The 21,040-nt window shown below is 52.7% G+C and overlaps 1 protein-coding gene across 3 annotated transcripts in view; it reads right to left on the reverse strand.

Annotated features, from left to right (window-relative positions):
• Positions 1-21,040, reverse strand: part of LOC144113141 (uncharacterized) — a 167,338-nt gene that overhangs the window by 32,757 nt on the left and 113,541 nt on the right. For all 3 annotated transcript variants that reach the window (XM_077646052.1, XM_077646054.1, XM_077646053.1), the window contains one exon: positions 15,270-15,347. In XM_077646052.1, coding sequence (XP_077502178.1) covers positions 15,270-15,347 — 78 coding nt within the window. The remainder of the gene's footprint in view (positions 1-15,269; positions 15,348-21,040) is intronic.

Consider the following 21,040-nt stretch of genomic DNA (forward strand, 5'->3'; position numbering starts at 1 on the left):
CACGGCGGATGCTTCTGGTGCACGGGCCAGGAACGAAATCGCCAGTGACTGAACCGCAACCCGTCAAGCATGCAATGAACCTCTTCGAGTGCCGTGCGCACGTCGCTTGCCCTCCACTCACCGACTGCCTCCCGGATGACGTCCTTCCTTTTATACAACGGCTACAGGCGAAACTACCTCCGAAAAGATTTGAATACGGCAATGGCAGTTATGCAGGATACTCTCGGTATAACGTAGCCAATTAAATTGCGAAATAATTCATCACAAGCGCCACTCGATAAAAAGCGAAAACAGCAACAGAATCATCGACACGCTCAAGGCTTGGAATAAAGCGGCAATTCAAGGAAAAGGCGGCTTCTTTATAACGAGTATGTACGCTGTCCTCGCAAACGAGCTGTACGAGCTGATTTCGCTGTCCAGCACCACTGGCCTTCATTGAGAACAGGTCTTCATTTTGCAGCGAGAAAAAAAGCGCGCTAGCTTCACGAATTTTTTGCAGCCTCACCCCGTATACAAATTATTCTTCCTACAGGGTTTGTCGCCCAGTAAGCACATCAGCATACGTGCGTTCTCCCTCCAACGTTATCTGATAACGCTGGGGCTACGTGTGACGCGAGACGCGCCGAAGAAATGCTTTCATTATCGCTGTTCGACAGCCAACCGCCGGGTTTCTCCGCAGTGGCATTCCCTGATTGGTAGAGAGAATCGTGACGCCATCACTGTCGTTGGCTATCGCGATTAGGGTATCATTAGACTAGACACTCCTCGCACGCCGAGCAATCACACCTCGCTCTTGCGCGAGAGATATTTCGTGAACGTACCGTGCGATTCAAGGCGGCGTTTGCGCTCCTTCACGCACAGGGAGCCTGCGAACAGTCGAAGAGCGTGCGCTGGCTGATCACGACAACGGAGGAAGCGATAGGTTTTTCTTTGGAATGGTGCGCAAGGCCGTAATGTACATGAATCACGACGTGTAATTCGCCTATCTAGCTGAATAACGCATAACTGATTTTTCTTTCTCATGTCGTTCCGGTTCCGGCTTCAACAGCCGAACTTAACGGAACGGTGGTCGTGACGTAAGAGACGAGATGAGATCACGTGAGGCGCACAGAATCTCCCGATATAATTGCTACTTGCTCCCGCCATAACCACCCGAACGCTGTTTACCCTGAATGTGCACATACCACCACATTCCAGCAATCATTTTTCGTAAAAACTGCCCGTGACTGGAATAACCTCTCCGCCGAAGTGGCCACCATCATGAATCATCGACTGTTCAAGACCGCTATCGAGGAAGCCTATTCATCAACATAATTTTTGTCCATTTTTCATTAATGTATAATACTTTTTGCCGTGTTATCCCCACCCCTCATGTAATGTCCCGAAAGAGACCTTTGAGGAAAAAATAAATAAATAAATAAATAATCCAGCTCTCGGGCAGACTTACGTAATAAGATTTGGTGCGAATTGAAACGAAGACAGCAGCGCCCATACTGCAGTTTTTGTATGGTGCACGTGACCTCAACTAGTCTCTTACGTCACAGCCACCGGTAGGCTGCTGAAACTAAAACCGCACCAACACAAAAGAAAAAATAAATTTACTGCTTGTTACGCAATCGATATACTGCCCTTTTTCTTTCTAACGTGCTGTGCATGATTCGAAAGAAAATATCACACAACTAAACTATGGTGCCTCTACTCCATAAGTACAGAGGTGAAACATGTTTGCGAAAAGCTAGCAGGCGAACACTGCGTGCGACCGAAGCAGGGAGCGCTGAGCCTCGCGATACATGCAGGTAAATGTTGCAGGATGCATTGTGCAGCACGGGGAAAAGCAACGGAAGTTTCAGGTTTGCAACGAGAACCCCACCGCACGGCTTGACGAAGGCTCCGGTAATGCGAGGACTGTCCGGAAAACTGCTCACAGAAACGGCCCATGCTCTTTCTCGAATGAGGCCCCAAATGTTTGGTATTTGCCCCCAGCGAGCAGTCTACAAATCGCTGCTGAAACAGGGCGAAAGGCAAGGGCTCCAACAATCCCGAGTACATTCGACAGCCAGCACCACAGACCACCGCGTGCACAAACCGGATCCACGGCAAGGAAAGGAAGGAAACCTGCCTAACATGCTAGCGATCTTGTAACGTGTAGTATTCGAATTAGCTGTTGTGGCCCCGGATCAAGCTGCAGCTACCAGCGGGCCATCACTAAAAAAAAACTTGAAAAACGCAAAACTTTGCCTTCCATTCAAAATCGCCAGAGCGTGACTTTCAAACATTCAGCCTTTAGGTTTGACAACAAAAATTTTCTTCCTACAAGGCACCTTTCGCAGGACTCGGCGAAAATTGTCGCACCAGGTCAAACACCCACAGGTAGTGCCGCCCCGCGCATGCATGCATGCCATCCCGCCATCCCACGGCCGGCGCGGGGAAGACAGGGGAGAGCTGCTGGGGGAAGCGGCAGAAAAAAGGTCGCGCCTTATCAGCCCGAACTGGTTCGCCGAATGCGGAGAGGTGGAGGCGCCGTCCCTGGACACAGCGCGTCCTTTGTGGTCGCATAATGGCGGGCACTTTCGGGTTCCTCCAAGGTCCAATTAGGGGCCGCAAACTCCGGCGCCTGTGCGCTTGGCGACGGGAATGACCTCGGCACTTTTCGACAGCCGAGCCCCATACGGGACGGTAGAACTTGTTTAGAGGTCATCTCAGCGCTCAGCCAGAGACCCTGGCTGTTGCCTCGGGCTGCGGAGGGGGAAGACGCGTACTCCGGACAAAGTGGGACCGCTAACCGCATACGTCAGGGACACCGGGCGCTTCAGCCGCGGGACCGTCTCTCCCAGAAAGTAGAAGACAGTGCGGGTGCCCCGTTGGGCCTCTGCGGCGAGGCGGTGGACAGAACTCCGTTTCGGCGCCACCAAAAGGGTCGTTTCGAGTAGGCTGCCGCCCGCCGGGCACCTGTTCCCTCCAACGACATCCGGCGTTCACAATGCATGCCACCATCCCTCGGAAAGTTTCCCCTCGTTACACCGCAGGCGCGTTTCGGCAAGAGGCAACGGCCTCGGCGTAGCGTCCTTTTCAGCTTTTCGCCTCGCGCACAGCGGCCTTTTTAGGCCTGCACTCCCGATGCCCTCGACAACAGCAGAAAAGGAACCGGTCCCAGAAAAGTTTTCTCTTGAACGCCATACGCAGCTCCCCTTACTCGTCACATCCTTCAACAGGGTGTTTCATGGAACATAAGCCAAGATTTAAAAAAAATAATAAAAATGCGGTGCGCCACAGCCGCCTGAAACCAAAAAAGTTGTTTACCGTCGCGTGGCACAACTCAGAGCATATTTTAAATCGTGCCTAATTAGGTTATTAGCTAAAGTAAAATTTGTAATTTTCATTAAGTTGTGGAGGTGTTCGGAAACAGCCTATGCAGTTTTTGTAACAGCGCCCATGCCTCAGTGGTGCTTTTTTTTTTTTCGGCGTCGCTGTTGCGCAGCGTATTCTTGAGGTCCAAAACCTTGTTTTTAGCGAACGAAGCGTAGTACATCCTGACCGTGCCAAAGTGAGCGGCAGCCGCTCGCTTCGACGGCGTGCGCAATGATAGAAAGAAGCCTACCTTATCTACGTGACTTCACCGCTTTCTTTCCTTTTTTGTTTTGTCTGAATGATGAATAATAATAATAATAATAATAATAATAATAATAATAATAATAATAATAATAATAATTGGTTTTTGGGGAAAGGAAATGGCGCAGTATCTGTCTCATATATCTTTGGACACCTGAACCGCGCCGTAAGGGAAGGGATAAAGGAGGGAGTGAAAGAAGGAAGGAAGAAATAGGTGCCGTAGTGGAGGGCTCCGGAATAATTTCGACCACCTGGGGATCTTTAACGTGCACTGACATCGCACAGCACACGGGCGCCTTAGCGTTTTTCCTCCATAAAAACGCAGCCGCCGCGGTCGGGTTCTGAATGATGACCAAATAACACAGCTTTGAGTCAACTGGCTTTCGGTGGCCTTCCTATCACCTAATGGAAACGGCGGTGCGCAGGCTTTGCAAGTTCCGTACGAGAGAGCTGACGCAGTTCAACCCGATGCTGAAATCGGCATCGGCCTATCACTTTGACACGGTAGCTCTCACTTCGATACGGTAAGAGTGTACGCTGCATTCGTTCAAACCGCAGCTGAGGGGCGGTAGAATACGGTAGCGCAAAAGCGTTTTTTTGTTGTTTTTTAATACATCTCGCGGACTTTTTTCAAATGCCGGAAAAGGGGGTCGCGGTGGAGGTACATTGCCAAAATAACTGCATCGGGTAATTTCTTTGCAATTCGGATTATATGGGACACGGAAACAACATGGAGATGGCAGGCTGCATTAAAAAGCAGCTTACCAGGCAGCACTTCACGTCTGTGCAAGACCTGCCTGCCTTGTATGCGCTGCGAAAAATTAATTCAAGACCACAGCGGCATTTTAAACGCGTATGAGGGTGGGGGCAGGCCGTCGTTAGCGTGGAGAGCGCTGGATACAAGAGAGAGTTTTGGCATAGCGGAGGCGTACTAGTGTAGACGTAACCGGACGTAACCTGGCTCCACCCCTGCAACGTCGTGCGCAGGAAGCGTCCAGGAATCCGATATGCGTCTACAATAGTACGTTTCCGGTAAGCTAGATGTCGCTGAGGAGGCGCCCATGTCACTGCGCACCCGCAGGAGCTGTCCGGTAAACCGGCATACGTCTCCGGTATGCGTCTGCGCCATTAAGATGTCTGTTCAGTACCCAGCTTTCGACCTTCTGCTTCTAAAGCGCACTTTTGTACCTTATCCCCAAATTAAGCCGCTTCATGCAAACTTGAACGACGATTGACCTACCCTTAAGAGTACGTACAATGCGATAACATTAGGCATTAATTCAGCGCAAGTACTCCTCTTTCATAGATTCATACATCGCGGGGAGTCTTCGTGGCAGTCCTGGCGCAGTGGTGCAGCAGTTAAGCGATGCGCCGCTGCCCCGGCAGATGGCGCAGCCACCGGTGAAGCCTATGAGACCGAGGGTGCTGTTCCCGAGCTCTCGTAAGGCTCATTTTTGCACAAATAGTTCACTTCGGAAAGGGGGGGGGGGGGGGGGGGGGCTGTCTCACTATTGACCAATGAGCTGATGCGCAGTTGCATTGAATTTATTTCAATTATTATTATTAATTTGAATATTAGTGGCGCAAGGACGACTAAGGCCAAAGAGCGCCAGAACAATTATTTAACTCGTGTGTTATACTAGGTAAAATGGGATGGACTCATGAAATGCTGTGTATTAAAAACGTGACTAAAAATCCAGCGTATATAGTTGGAATCAATAAACAGAATCTAAATATGATGAATGCGGTGTTTGAGCTCGGTGAAAAATATAAAATATAACATTTAAATGAAAGCTGGGCCTGGCCAAGCGCAAGAGGGTGACGAGTTCCCTCGCACCGTGCTTCGCTACGGAGCGCTACTACGGTCAGCACCCGGAGTTTCACCCAGTTTTTAAGAAATCTGTTCGGCCAGCAAGAATTGGCTTAAATCTGGGTCTAGCCGAAAGCGAAGGGTCCCAAATATATGCTGGGATACCTTCGTAGACTCTACGCCGAAATGGTCCCAATTCATATCCCGCCCTCTTGAAACTGCGCTTCCAAGCGAGAGTTCACGCACAAGTTGATAGTCGTCCGAGCCGTAAGTGCCCGAAACTCGGGAAAATGGGTTTATGAACGCGTTCGCTGCGCCGCGCGCGAATCGGGCAGAAAATGTCCTCGCCGCACAGCGTCCTCCGCCTCGGCAGACGGGGCAAAAAGAAAGCCGACCGCGCGCTGGGCCCCGACGGAGAAGAAAAGCGTGTTTTCCCGGAGAGAAAGGCCCGCGCTGGGAACCAGGTCGCGCGCCAAGCGGCCGAAAGTGAAACACTGGTCGGCTACGCAAAAGGGCGTATCGCGTCTGCTTTTGATACGCACCCCTTTTGAAAAGGGCCGCGCGGGTCGAAAGCGCGGGGGGGGGGGGGGGGGGGTCACCGCGAGAGCAGGAACGGCAGGGCGGCCGCTTCCACGCAGCCGTCTCGCGTGTCGGCCGAAAGGCGGGCCGCCGTGTGCGCGGACGCGATATGTCGCCGCCCTCCGTTGCCGAAGGCCGCGGACGTATCCGCCGCCTATCGCAACGAGGCGCTACAGAGAACGGCGGAGGCCCGTTCGTCACCGACAGCGCGACGACGCCGCTCGGGAGCAACACACTCCGTCCATTCCCGAGTGACCGCAGGGCGCACGTCGTCGGCTCCGATGCGTCGCTCCAAATTGCCGAGGCAGGGCCGGCCTCGCCAACGAGGTGTCGGTGGAGACCGCGCGCGTCCGATTAGGCCGTCCCTCGCGGTTCTTATCGGCGCGGAGAAATTAATGGCCCGCCCCGGGGTGGCACGCGTGCCGCCGCGGAGGGCTGGGGGAGAGGAGGAGACGAGAAAAACGGCCCGCTGCCACTTGCGGGTCGTTCGGGGTGACGGGCGCTCGCCAGCCCCCGAAGCGCTGGCGCATGTGCGGGCCCTCGGATTTGCGCCTCATTGTTGGGCACGCGAGCGCTGTCATTCTTGCTTAACGCGCAATGCGGCCGAGAAAAGCGAGAAAGAAATCTTAGGTACCTGCCATCCCCACGCATCTTCCCTAGACTGTTGCAGAGAAGCAAACACCCGCTGGTGGCGCATCGTCAGTCTGCGCTTGTTCGCGTTGTGGTGAACCGTAGAGGGAGCCTAGTTTCTCTTCGGAATAAGTGCTGACAGTAGGACCCGTGGCAACCGAAGCGCGTGCCAAAAGTAAGTGCTGCACGTGCTGATAGGCCACGTGCTTCTACAGACCTCTACACACTAGAGGAAATTACGTCGACGAGCGAGGGAGCGCTGCCAGTTGCATGACCCCCTGTGCGAGACGACTCCGTAAACGGTGGGGAACCGCTTTCCAGGGCGGGCAGTTGCTTTGTCCGGCCGACTAGCAAAAATAATAAGAAAACAAACTAAGAAACCAATTGACTTGCCTCCATCACTGAAAAGACATCGAACAATCAGCTTAAAGATAGGAACGCGCGAGCACGACGTTCACCAAGGCGCTTGTGTCCTCCAGTTACGGCGAATGCTGCTCCTGATCGGCTATACGCATGAAAACGGCGCCAGGTGCATTTCTGACTAGCATGTGCTTGCTTGTTCTACCGATACTTTTCAGATTACTTTCACGGCTACCCGGTATCGGTCATCATATTCTGAAGGTTGCATATGCGTGCATACTCCACACCACACGGGTTTGTAGCATCCTGCTTATGCCTAAGCGCACACCTCTCTGCGTATATGCTGCTCAGTGCGTTGTGCGCGCTGAAGAATCTTCGTACGCTAGGCGCTTTCGATGCGCGCAGTACTGAACGCGCGAACTCGCTTGAGCGCATCCATTGACCCCCCTCCCTTATTGTTTCTTCTGTTCACACGCGATGCAACGCAGTGATGTCGATGGTCGCTCGGAGAAATTGATTCACGCGCTGCACGTGCCGTCCGCGGCCCGCAGGGTAATGGGATATGGAAATGGACGGAACGTGTCGGCGAGGCCCCGAGCAGGAAGGCGCAGAGCGCCCTTCGCTTTCACTGTGACCTATGGCGGCCACGCTGGAACGCGACCGCAGCGAGCCAAACTAGGCCGCTCTTTTAATGATTGGACCTAGATTTTTTAGCCGCTCGCCATCAGTCGCCGCGTGCACCTTGGCGAATCGGGAATACGGAGGCGGGCACAAATCGGCGAGGAGAAGCGCCCCCTGTGTACTCGGGGGTCGCCCGGTAGACACGACCTCGATCCCGCGGGACAGCGGTCGCGGGAATAGCTTGGCACTGCGCAGACGCGCACTTTCCACCGACGTCGGCTCGGCTCGCTTCTGGGCAAGTTTCGCCGTAAAGCCGCAACGCAAAGAGTCAACCCGACAACGCCAGCGCGAAGTGCTCGCGGCTGCAGCGGGGCTCGTAAAGAAAGGTTCGCGGGGCCACACGAGGCCGAAGTACGCGGGCGGCGGACTGGTCTCCGGAAGCGGCGCTGGGCTCCCCTCGCAGCTCCGATAGGCGATTTCAGCGAGCATCAGGCATGCCTCGGTGCATGCGGCGCGCTCGGGTCCGTCGCCTGATCAGAGGCAGCTTGAAGGCAATTCATAATTCATGAATGGCCATTGGGCAACCTTCATACATTGCGCGCAAGTTGCGCAAGCGGTTGGTAACTGCGCAGTCACATGCGCCATTCGCCGCAAGCGCGCATTCTCACCAGCAGCTGCACGCAGCGGTCGCGATGGCGGCATTTTTATAAATATTTTATAATCATCTCCGCTTTATGTGACGCTTTCATATCGCCGGCCTGAGTTGTTCGCTGAACAGACAGCAGCTAAACAATGTGGATTTCAGGGCGTTTGCCTCACCACTCACACTATCGGCGACTTCGACGGCGCGAAGAGGATCGTCCATCGTCTCAGCATTTTAGCGGCAGAAATCTGCGGCCGACAGGAGAGACCGCGAGCTCAGTCGCGTTCTGTAGTGGTTAAGGAAACCGCGTCGCATAGAAACGCGCAAGTATTGATGCGAACAAGTTGGCGAGAAGACCCTTTTTACTTTTTTGACCCCGACTTTACGAGCCCGAACTGGGCTTCCCAAACGACTAGACACGGCTGGCCCAAGTGTGACGGCCGTAACAGGGACGACTGCCCGTTGTCTTACCAAACAAGGAAAGCGCGCACGCAGGGCAGGAATCGGGCATTCCGCGGCGCGCGTCTGCCCCGAAGGTGTTCTGCGACGACCGGCCAAAAGGCGGCGATCCTTTCCGCAATGCCGTCTCACGCCACCGCCGAATGCGAGAGCTGTCGAAGTACCTGCAGACGGGGCTTCGATGTTGAAGGTCGACTGAACCTGTCGCCACTTAGCTATAACGAGATGCGAGCAAGCAGGCTACAGTTTGACTTCACGCCACCATGGTCAACTGCCGAGCAGAAGACTAGGGACCAAACAACACACACAGAGCGCCCCATCGTTCCGCCCCTTGTATTCTGGGTTCTTCAGAAGCTGCGCAAAGTCGACTAGTCCGAATGTCCTCCTTTGCAAACTGTAGCCTGCTTGCTCGTTGCAAACTGCCTGCACGACTGCTCGCAAATCTTCCCTGAGCAAAATCTTCATTCCTTGATGACTGGTAGAGGCGCACTGAATATTATGTTTACGAAGTCGTAAATTTGCCGCCGCTGGCTGATTGGTTCGTCCGAGCCCCAGCGGCGTAAGGCCAGGCTGCAATGGGAGGTCGTGGCGAACAAGACTCGATCGAGGCGAGGCTCCAAAGAGTCGGCCTTCGAGTCCGGCAGAACCCAGCTCGCCCAGGACTCAATTCGACTCACTCTCATTGGCACAGCATTACCAAGGTGACTCCGACGCCTTCCGAGAACCCCCCGAGCGCACGTCGCCGCGCTGTTGTTCGGAACTATCGCCTGCGCGTGCGAAAATTCGCCGCCTCTTCAATGGCCGCCGCCAGTTTAGAGGTTGAACGGAGCGAGCGGAGGGCCCGCTTCGGCTCATAAGCATATCAAGCTGTTCTCACTTGAGTGTGACGCTCCTGGCGGCGGCAGACCACCGGCGGCGCGATCCAACATTACACGCAGGCCGTTGGGCCGCGTATGCGTAGTACATGCAACTCGCATCGAGGGTCGGCGGAGCCCCACAAATTATCGCCGCTCGTGAGCATTGCGCAACACGCGCCGGCGGCCCAGACGTCTCTCACGGCGGCAAAGAACAAATTACAAGGCGAAGCGTTCCTGTTGCCCATCGCGAGCGGCCGAGCTAACAGAGAGAGAGAGATGTTCGGTGAGAAGCGCACGCCGCGCCGCCTTCGGTAACGTCCACGAATCTTCGCGCACGAAGTCGGCTGCACTGAAGGCATAACGCGAGGGAATGCAATGTCCGCCTCACAACGTGGCGGAAATACTAAGCCTCGCCGCTACACGCCAATGCGAAGACCAGTTGCTCAGCTTATCCTCGTCAGGCTACGCGTACATTATAAGAGGGCCTTCTTGAACCAAGTGCCACTGGATTTAGAAGCCACATAATACATCCATTGTGCACCCAGTTATATTTTGGGGTGTTAAATCGGTTGATTTACTGCCAATACGCCCCTGGCGATCGCTGGGGTGCGAGCGATCTTGGGGATTGTCACGACGCAGCTGGCGTACGTCGTGGTAAGGCTTGAGGAGGGCCGCTGAAGAGGAGCAGGGGAACGCGCCGACAAAAGGGAGAGGCTCTCAGGGCGGCGTCGCGCGCGAGTGTCGGGAGCCTCGGCCTAAGCGAGGGGGAATGGTCTGATCAGACGCATTTGTCGTAAAGGGTTTTTCTCCGCTCGTTGTGGCATTTTTCTAGTTAGCCACGGCAGCTTGCTCGATGGTCTAGCGCCGGAGGCGAGCGGGCATCCGGGCACCCTAGGCCAGAGCGGCTAACAGGACGCATGTGCCGTAAATGGTTTCTCTCCCATCGTTGCGGCACTTTTCTAGTTAGCCAGGGCAGCTTGCAGCGAGTCGTGTGTTCGATATTTTGTGCTTTTCTTTTTCGTTGCAAGGCGTGTTTTATATTGTGTGCTTTTCTTTTGTGTTGTGATATGTTGCGTCCGAAATGTGGCTGGAACCTATTGGCTGAGGGTGTAGTTTTGGCGGGAGGACAAGGAGATGGGTGCGCGCTAAGGAGAGCGCGGGAGGTTGGTTGGTGGCGGCCGGTGGTGGTCCCGGGGTCGCGGAGTTGGAGACGCGAGTTCCTTGAGCGGCGGCCGGGCGGGTTGGCCGTGTGGTGGCCGACGGTGGTCCGGAGTCGCGAGAGTTTGGAGTTTTGTCTTTTTTCGTTAAAGCGGAGAGGCCGACGCCTTTCGGCACATGTAAATCAGTTTTGTAAATATTGTAACAAATAACTTTTTGAGGAAAGCCTCTCCAAGTGCCAACGTCAGAAGACCTGCACGCCTGTCTCAAACTCACCAGTCGCGAAGTACGTCCCCCGGGTCACTCACGAGACCCGCCCTCCAGCACTCCACGTCAACATCTGGATCCAACAACATTGCCAACAAGAGAGAGAGGGAAAACAAATAATCGTGACTGGGATTTACTAAAAAAAACGGCATCAATTGATAACACTTCCTTGAAGCTCGGTGCGCGCAGTTGCATTCATTATTTGCGCCTTCAGAGATTATTTCGAAATAAAATACCTTTGTATAACAAGCGAGCGCCCCTTGCTCTAGCTGCTAGATGTCTTATGTGGTGCAAGCACAATGTATGCGGGACGTTCTGGTGCTATGGAGTCGTGCATGTACGTGGACACGCACAGTTCTGAGACTGAACCCTCAGAGCAAACTCCTGCAAAGGTACTCTCCGAATGGTGCTGGTCTGTTCGAACACCATTTTAGGAATGGGTGTTGAGGGGTGTAAAGGTGTGAATTATACACCGTTAACCACTCTTAAGAGTTTGAAATTATTTGCAGTCCGTGTAGTAACCTTTTCAACGAGTAGTAGCAATATGGGAGCACTAAGAAAGCCTTCAAGGTTGTATGCTTTGTCTAAATGAGCTCCCTGCCTCCCAGCGGCCAAAAAACTGTCACTTCAAACTCTTTTCTGTCGGCTACGTAGTCTTTTCTGTCGAGTATCTACTATGAGCAACAAATGAAACGCAAATAAGACAAGTGAACAACGAACAGCAAAACAAGAGGTTCTTAGACGCGGGACGCTCAATGCGGCGGGCAATTTCACTTCGAAGGCGCGAAGGGTGTCCTTGAGAAGTGTTAACCACCCTGGCTAGTGTTCTCTCCCCTGCAGCGTATACTTCGGTGTTTTTGTAAACGTCCGGCATGAGACGCTGATATGTCTATGAAGGCGTATAGACAGCACGGATAAACGGCTTAGATAAAAAGCTGTTGGACCTATGGCTGCAAAACGTTCTGCGCACAGTAATGTGGGCACCCAGACTGCGAAATGTGTTTAGAAGAGGCCATATTTTTCGCTGCATTGTTTCGGGCTGCTGGCGCTTCGTCAAAATATAACAAAAGAAAACACAAAAGGCGGAACGCGAAAAGAGGCGAGTTGAACGCGAAAATTACCTCGATAAAGAAGTACAGAAAATGATGCGAGATGGTCCGCGTGGAACAAGTAAAACAGCTATTGCGTATAGCGGCCTCTCGTGTTTCATTCAGCCGTTGGAGGTTGCCATTACTTGAAAAACTGTACACACACACACGAAAAAATGACCAATTTGCGTAGCTAGGCCAAATGCTAATTAGGTGCGCTTGCATTTCGGTTTTCACTTCGGTTCCGGTGTTCGGATCCACTGTTCACAGATGAAAATTGTTCGGATAGCATTGATGGGTTGATGCCCATATATGTAGAATTGGTAATTTTCTACTTTACATTCATGTATCCCTCGGAGTCCCCATATCCTCCCTGTCGCAGCGATATGCAGCGGTAAGCGATGCGCCACTTCCCTGCGATGACAGGTGCTCCCAGCGGCGGGCGACACAGGTTGCTCTTCCCGAGTGACCTCTCGCGACCAATCATAAATTAACTGTCACCTGCCACGGTGGACAGGTCGCCCGAAGATAGAGAGACAACAAAGAGAGAGACAGACAAACATACAACGGCTAAATGCGGGGAATGCCCACTATAAGCGTTATCGCACTAAAAACAACTCAATAGGGTGACCCTATCGGTTAGGAGCGTAAGGGAATAGCGGGGCACCAGTGCGCAGGCACTGGACAATAACGCTCCTCCGGTTATTGTCCTGCGCATGCGCATTGGCGCCCCACTATTCGCCTATGCCCCTAACCGATAGGGTCACCCCATATTAAAACTCTAACGACGCTCGCTCGGGCGACAAGGGGGAAATGCGCGAGTGGTCGCCGTTACGAACTACGCTCATTGACCACACACCGATTTCTCTTTTTTTTTAATTGCGCGAATGTGCAAGGTAGCAAAGAGGTTATTCTTCCGGTTAGTCTCCCTGCATTTCCTATTCCTCCTCCTCCTCCTCCTCATATGCAGACCTGTGTCGGCTATGAATGCCAACAAGGCCCGGCGTTGGGGCCCATGCGTCCAGAGCCGTGTGTCTGGCGGTCGGCTGGGGTGGTAATCCTGGCTGCTGAGGTGGAGCTTTAGTGCCACCCGAAGTCCTGGGCAAGTTAGCAAGACATGGACTACCGTAGCCTCTGCAGCGCGAGCGCTGCAGAAGGGGCATCTCGGAAAATGAGTCTGCGATGTCCAGGAGGTCCTGACCGCAGGCGTCAGCGCAGCAACCACCCAGATTCTCCGCAACTTTATTCCGCATTTTTTTTTATTTTTTCATTCTTTGTGCATTCGTCCTGATCATCTTATTTTAACGCCGCGACATTGGTCATTCTCTACTTCACAGATCGCTGGGAGTCATCATACTCGCCTCATTCTGGCGCAGCGGTTAAGCGATATGTCGCTGCCCTTCGATGGCAGGTGCAGCCACCGGTGAAGATTGAGCGAACAAAGTTGATTTTCCCGAATAACCTCTCGAGACCAATTACTAATTTAACTGCCACCTTCCACAGTGGGTGGTTTGCTCGTAATCAGGAGGGCAGGGCTTCACTCCCTCTTTAATGCTCACGCATTAGACCCCTCTAATGCTCGCGCATTAAAAAAACAGTTTCCTGCATGGCGTGCAAAAAACGGCATGCACATGAAACCTAGCGGTGTATGGCGCTTTGGCATTCGGCATCTCGGTAGAGCACGTGTTATAACGCATCAAGCAAGTGCCTTTCACGCAAATAATTTTCACAATAAACGCCAATTCATGGGCTCTTGTCGCCATGTTGCAAGCTTACGTCACTTATTATGGGAGTTGAAGCGTCGAGAGCAGGGGACGGATTTATTAGGCGGGGGTTCGCCCCCCACCCTTCCCCTTCCTGGCAAGATATTTTACGTAGGAATATTATGTTGACCCCCGTTTTTCCACCGAAATGTCTAAGAAATGCATGATGCAAATGGGAACACGCACCTGTGATCAGTGATCAGGACTGCTCTAGACGATCGACAACATAAAAAGGAGCTGGCACGCAGTCAATATTTAATGCCGTAAAATTGGAGAGAAGTGCGCACGCTTTTCTTTGCCCTGTAGATGAAGCGTTAGCCTCATGATGGTGATTATATTTTTGAAATAATTCTTAGTCCAATGAACATTTACTCCTTGATTCAACTACTGACGCATTATAAATGGCGGCGCAGAAGACGAAATAAATTCGATCCTTGCGTGCCAACCTACGCTGCCCTTCCATGGCTCTTGCCTGTACTGTCGTGAGCAAAAGTAAGCGACACCTGCCAGCGGCGTCATGGTTGGGCACGAGATGGAGAAGTGGGGAGTGGGGCCGCTTACTTTTGCTCACGGTAGTTACTAGTACGTTCGTTGGTTTTCTAGAGAGTTGCGCGTCATGTTCAAACACAGCGCAGCGGAGAATCCAAACGCCGCTGACGTGAACAGATGAGTTTCTTTGGGGACACAATTTCGCCCAATAAGGTTTACATACTTCCCTAAAGCTTCCTTATGCTGGCTAGCCTGCCTGCCGGTCGCCGCCGCCTATATTCACGCGGTGTGCATGTTTCTTTTAAATAATCATGGCGACAGTTTACATTCCGAAACGTCTTTTTACGCAAAACTATGAACATGACCGAGAAGATCGAACGAGAGCCGTAAGTATGCTTCCATTATGCGTTCCATTACGGGCGCATTTCACCGCGAAACCAGCCACAGACCCGTCTCGGATTCGAATACTGGCCCCGATAGCAACGCGGAGGCAGGCGCATGCGCGAGGCGAATCTACGCTCTCCAGCAGCCACAGAAGGGGGTCCAGGCACGGAGCATCTTCCCACGGGCGGCGCCGCACTGTATGCGCTCCCCGTGAGTGACAGGTCATCCCGCGCCCCGCCGAGCACCACATCACGGAACGCTAACGGTGTCTATTGTTGGCGTTACCAGCAGGCGCTGACCGCGGCCGTGGGTGATGATCCTGTCACTGCTCGCGGCCGATTGAGCATTGTTCGCCGACCGGCGCCACGCACCGCTCGGTGCGGTGGCCGGCGAGACCGCCCCGCGCGGTGCTGCAAGTCTCCCGAAGGAGCGGGCGCGCGCACAGCGGCTCGCAGGGAAGCCAGCGGGTGAGGTCAGAAACCCGTCAACTTTCGCCGAGCCGGACAACAACAAGGCACCCGAACACGATGCGAGAGGCGCACTGAGGCTCACCTTGCACCCTTCGCACGTGAAGGCACCGAAGTGGTATCCAGCGGCGGGTTCCCCGCACACCTTGCACAGCTGGTTCATCTGTGAGAAGCAAACAAACAAACAAAAAGGAGAATAAGATCGTGTTCCTAGCTCAGCCGGCCAAGAAAATACCTCAGGCACTTTCTTTTTGCACATTTCTTTACAAGATGGTGGACTTTCTTTTTTTTTCTTCTAAATCGATCGGAACATAGCCGCCTGTGCTTTAATAACCGGCGCATGCAGCTTATGGAAATCCGCTGACCGCGGGCTCATCTGGATTCGAGCCGCGGCGGCGGCGCGCGTGGGGGCTCAAAGGCTGCAAAGGGTGGCCCGGCACATGAAAGGGGGCCGCCGGCGGACGAGCAGCGCGTGACTCCGCGGGTCATTGCCAGAAAACAACAGCAGCGACGCTGGATTTACGGCGCTAACGATACTGATTGATGACCGCGGGCCGGGCATGGTCTCATTAGCGAGCCGCGCTCGCCCCGAGATGGACAGCCCGTATGAAATTAAGCGCTCCGCCTCTTCGCGGCCGCCACAAAAGGTCGCCTCGGGCGGCAAATTGATATCAATGCGCCGGCCCGCCCCGCGACTCAAAGCGGGCCGCAGCTGAGCCGTCCTCCCTCCCGGCAGAGGGGGCCGCGCGCGCAAGTGGCGGCCCTCTCCCGCGTTTGTCAATACGGCCTCCCCCGCAAATAGCAGCAGCTGCGGCACGGGGGGCTTACCGTTGTCTTCTTCCGCTAATGGGTCGTTACTCCACCGATCGGCTCCTTCAGAGACCTCCCCGAGTTTTCCTTTCACCCCGTTAGGTTTCGGGGTCACCCGGTTCGCGGCGAAGAAACACCCATTGTGGTTTCGGCCGAAGCGATGTGCGCCGATCATCGGCGAACGTGCCCTTCCTTGACATCGCCGGAGGAGGCATCGTTACACGCTCCACACGCCGTCCGGGCACCGAGCGAGCCTTGCTTGCGTCGCTTTCAACCAATCCGCTGTGTGTCCCTTTTTTCTATGTTTTCAAGGCTTAGGAAACTAGACTCCGAACACTGCGGTGGCCCCCGCAAGAAGCTGTTGAGCGCGTATCCCAGCATTCGTATACAATTTCCCACGCGCTGTGCACCCGCGAGCAAACGCTGGCAGTCGCCGGCGGCGCACGGCTATCTCCTTTCGGGTCGCAAAGTGGGAGCACTGCTGTCATTAGTCGGCCGTAGCTCAACCTTCGACTGAGAAGCCAACTTCGTGAGCACCACGCCGCAGCCGTGACTGTGCACGTTTTGTGCTGCCGTTGCTTTTACAGCCACACTGCGGGAGCTGGTGCATTGTTTTTTTTCACAGCTCGGATACAAAAGCACGGAAGAGCCGCCTTTCTGGCGAGCCTCTTGGTAGGTAATGCCCGCCGCAGCCCTAGATAAGGTTTTGTGGAGAAATTTTATATGGCTGAAATAATCGAATAAGGTTCTTCCTCTTTATTTACTGCATTAACCGGTGCGACTGAAATGGCCGTTTTCTTGGTATTTTAGAGCTTAACGTGAATACTTACCTCCAAGCGAATATCACTTCAGCCCCAAGCCGGCCCTAACAGATTGAGCTTTATCCCACGTCAGTTCATACTGCGTGCGTCACTGCTGCATAGAAAGACATACACGTGCTGTTTACGCTTTTCCTCTTCCATACTCATGTATTTTCCATAACTTTTCCATAGCTAAGTTTTGAAACAGTTGCAACTGCGAGCCGGTCAGTTAGGCGTTTTTAAACTCAGTTCCCGTCAGAACATATATAGTAAAGGAACGGACAAAACCACAAACTGCACTTTGTAATGAGAAACAGCCATGAACCACTTGAAAGGACAAACATGTTGCGGAAAACGAAAGCGTCGAGTAAATGCGCGTCCCAGGTTCATCCTTACGGCATTACCACGAGACAGGCTGATCATCAGGCTGACTACTCGCAAAAACTAGGCGTCTCGAATCCTGACGCTTCCGGTGGTATACGCGATGCGTACGAATTCAACTGTGAAAACTAGTCCGCACGAGGGACGAGTTGCGCACGAGAGCGAGTGAACACTACGGCCAACCCGTAGAGCATCCGCCTGGTCTACAACGGTCTATACAGCGAAGGCCTCTATACATTACAGGGGCTGCTTACAGAGAGGCGCCCACTAGCATATGACTCCATGTGCTTTAACGCGTCGCCGTATATAGCTGAAACCGCGTTTTTTTGTTTTAAAACATTAAGCACACGTTGCTGGGCGCCACTGTTTGTCCGCGATGAGGAAATTGTTCGTGGACAAGGCTCGTTTCTCGTTAGGTTAACCACAATTATGTGCGAAGATTATAGAAGATACTCGTCACGAATGGCACGCCAAATGGAAGGACAAATAAAAGCACATTCACGCACACGTACCAATATTTACTGCGGCGGCAGAGAGAATGTTTCCCTTCTCCCTCAGGCCAGACTCGAGGCTTTCAAGGAGTACATGCGCTCACGGGATCGTTACCAAGCAGAGAGCACTGAAAACAGCCGCCAGTATAGGTTACCACATCGCCTGTCCGTGCAAGCCGACGAATAAAGGCTGTCCACATGTCATACGTGCTACGGCGTCGGCAATACCACTTCTGAAGTGGGTTCGCGCGTTTCAGGTGGCGCCACCTGTCGTTGGGGGCAGTTAAAAAGGACAAAATGCGGGGGCATACGGGGCGTCGGCGTGATCCTCACACGGCCCCTCCGAATGCGTCAATCTGAGGCGAGATGCTACACGGCAGCGCCGGCACAGCTAGACAGACTCTCGGTGGGTAGCCGCGACTGTTATCAAAACCGTATACGTGTCAGCGAGGACTTTCATAAGTTCTTATATATGCGATGTTTGAAATGGCGAACGCTTTCACGAAGACACTCTCAGCCGCGGCAAACGTAACTTACTTACAAAGTCACAGATATTAACTTGCACATTAAGTAATTTCACTAATTGGCCCTTTAATTAACGCACTCTGGTGGTTAGTGCCAACGGCGAGTCCGCTGCCACCGACAAGACGATGCCATATCTGTTCTTGGCACGGGGAAGTCCGGCGCTACATTCCGCAGAAGCTGCGCCGCGAGGCACGTAGGAAGTGCAGTGCAAACGTGGTCACGTGTTGCAGTGCCTGCGGCTAAGAATGTAATGCTGAAAAGACTTTTTTTTTTTCTATTTCGAACAACCTATATTTAGGATTTTTTTTAGAGTGCTCGCTGAAACATACTAATCAGCTTTTATGAGTGACGATTGGTCGCGGCGGCTTTGGCCACGAAATAAGCTCGTTTGCCTAACTGCGAGATATCATTTCTGCTAGGAGGAAGAGCGTATGGTGCTGAGAGGAGGTAATAGCTGCTTCAGACACTTTTTTGTTTACATCTACCAGTCTAGAGGTGGAAGATAGCATGTTAACCGCACCAGCTACAGTTGACATTTTGTGGCCGGAGGGTAACGAGAAAGCTGGAAAAGCAGCAGGAACCGTACTGATTATTGGACGACATCAAAATGCGGTTACTTCCAGGAGTTTTAAAATAACTACGCGCACAACATAAACAGCTACTGGTTTTAGTGACTTTTGTATCATAAGACACAGCTAGTACGTCGCGATTTTTTATTTATACTTTTTATATTTTAGCCCGGCCAAACGTGCGATGTAACAAGAGCGAACATAAGTGCCCTAATAAATAATTGACTATATTTTAACAAACCTAGGCTGCACAGCTCCAGTCGAGGGTTTCCTACAATTTATTTTAGCCACGCTATGACACTTTGGATGCCGAACAAACAGAGGCGTAAGCAAAGCAATGGACAAAAACTTCGCCAATTTACCGCACTGCATTGTTTTGCACGGCCGAATGACATGTGGCGCAGAACACAAGATTATTCCGGAGCCCTCCACTACGGCACCCCTTTCTTCCTTTCTTCTTTCACTCCCTTCTTTATCCCTTCCCTTACGGCGCGGTTCGGGTGTCCTACGACATATGTGAGACAGTTACTCGGCCATTTGCTTTCTTCGAAAAAAAACCAAACCAGGGCTAGCAAATATGCAATTGATAATTTTCAGCAAGAAAATACCAAATATTTTTAACAATAACGCAAGAGTTGAGTTTCCTCTTTAGACTGCGCCAGTTGCAATCCCATTCAGGTGGCGCTGAGAGGAAACACCTTGTTGGTGAAATCAGGGTTTCTTGATGACCCGGTGGTTCTAACTCGCAAACATTCACGTTACTCGAGGAAAGGAGAAGGTTAACTATTTATTTACAACATAAATAAAACCAGAAGAAACAAAGCAAGGAGAAAAATATTTACAACATGACTAAACCGTCGATCAGACGAATTCAGCCCTGGTTCAACCCAGAGCACTTACTTTTAACCCCTCTGTGTCCGCCCTTAGCGGGGACAGCAACCATTGTCATCTGTTTTCTCTTTCGCACACGTGCATGGGAGACAAACGTATGCCGAAGAGACGACCACAGAAAGAAAAAAAAGAAGACAGCTGTCCTGGGAACAATTCGCTTCGTGGTCACTTGATCCTACCCTGCTTTTCCGATCCTACCCCTGCATTTCCGAAGTCTCGGCAACCCCTTGACGCCGCACACATGTCGACACCTGCACCTGCCTAAGCATCTTCAAGGCGGGTTATGCCCGTGACGGTGCGAATAACACAAGGACATCCCCTAGTAGAAGGGGAGGCAGGGACGGGGTCCCTTAATAATAATTGTTTTTTTTTTTTGGGGGGGGGGAGGAAATGGCGCAGTATCTGTCTCATATATCGTTGGACACCTGAACCGCGCCGTAAGGGAAGGGATAAGGGAGGGAGTGAAAGAAGGGAGAGAGGTGCCGTAGTGGAGGGCTCCGGAATAATTTCGACCACATAGGGATCTTTAACGTGCACTGACATCGCACAGCACACGGGCGCCTTAGCGTTTTGCCTCCATAAAAACGCAGCCGCCGCGGTCGGGTTCGAACCCGGGAACTCCGGATCAGTAGTCGAGTGCCCTAACCACTGAGTCACCGCGGCGGGGGGGGCGGGTCCCCTTTGTTGGCGACGCGCTGATCACAGTACAGCCGCCGCCGAGTGCCCATCGGGTGTCCCTCTGAGGCTGACCCCACAAGTGCGGCATTCCTCGCGAACACAAGACAGAATGGCGCCACGGAGAGTTCATCGAACTTCACAGCAAGGTTTCAATTTTCAATCGTTTCCCTGACCAGGGGCAGGACACAATAAAACAGCGACAGGTGTCAAGTAGACTGCATACGACCAGCTAATGACGTCCCGAGCTCCATGACTGCGCGGCTCATAGCATCAACGATGACAATCATGCGTCCACAGATTTTGCAGTGTGCTCACAATATCTCAGCACAACATACTGTTCTCCTGGACAGCCAAGATGGTGGCCCTCACTGAAAGAACTTTTGTAACAGCGACTGCAGCGCTACCCGGGAGGGCGGCATACAGTCTTTCGATTGCTCTTTTTTTATCGGCTGGCATCTTTGAAGCCGTTAAAAGGCCAGAGGCTCACAAATGCCAAGGCAACGAGCTCTGAATATGGTTGGTGCAGTTGTACTACACGTTCCTCATTGCTGATGCCTATCTCTCACACAGCTCATTTGCCATAATCTGCATGATCAAAAACAAACGTACGCTGCCGCCTGCGTAATCCTCTATCTCTACACGGCAGAAATAAAGGCATTTGGTCTGACTTGATATCAGTCATGAGGAATGGGGCGAAATGCTAGGCTTACC

This window comes from Amblyomma americanum, chromosome 1, assembly GCF_052857255.1.
Source record: "Amblyomma americanum isolate KBUSLIRL-KWMA chromosome 1, ASM5285725v1, whole genome shotgun sequence".
Classification (NCBI taxonomy): Eukaryota; Metazoa; Arthropoda; class Arachnida; order Ixodida; family Ixodidae; genus Amblyomma; species Amblyomma americanum.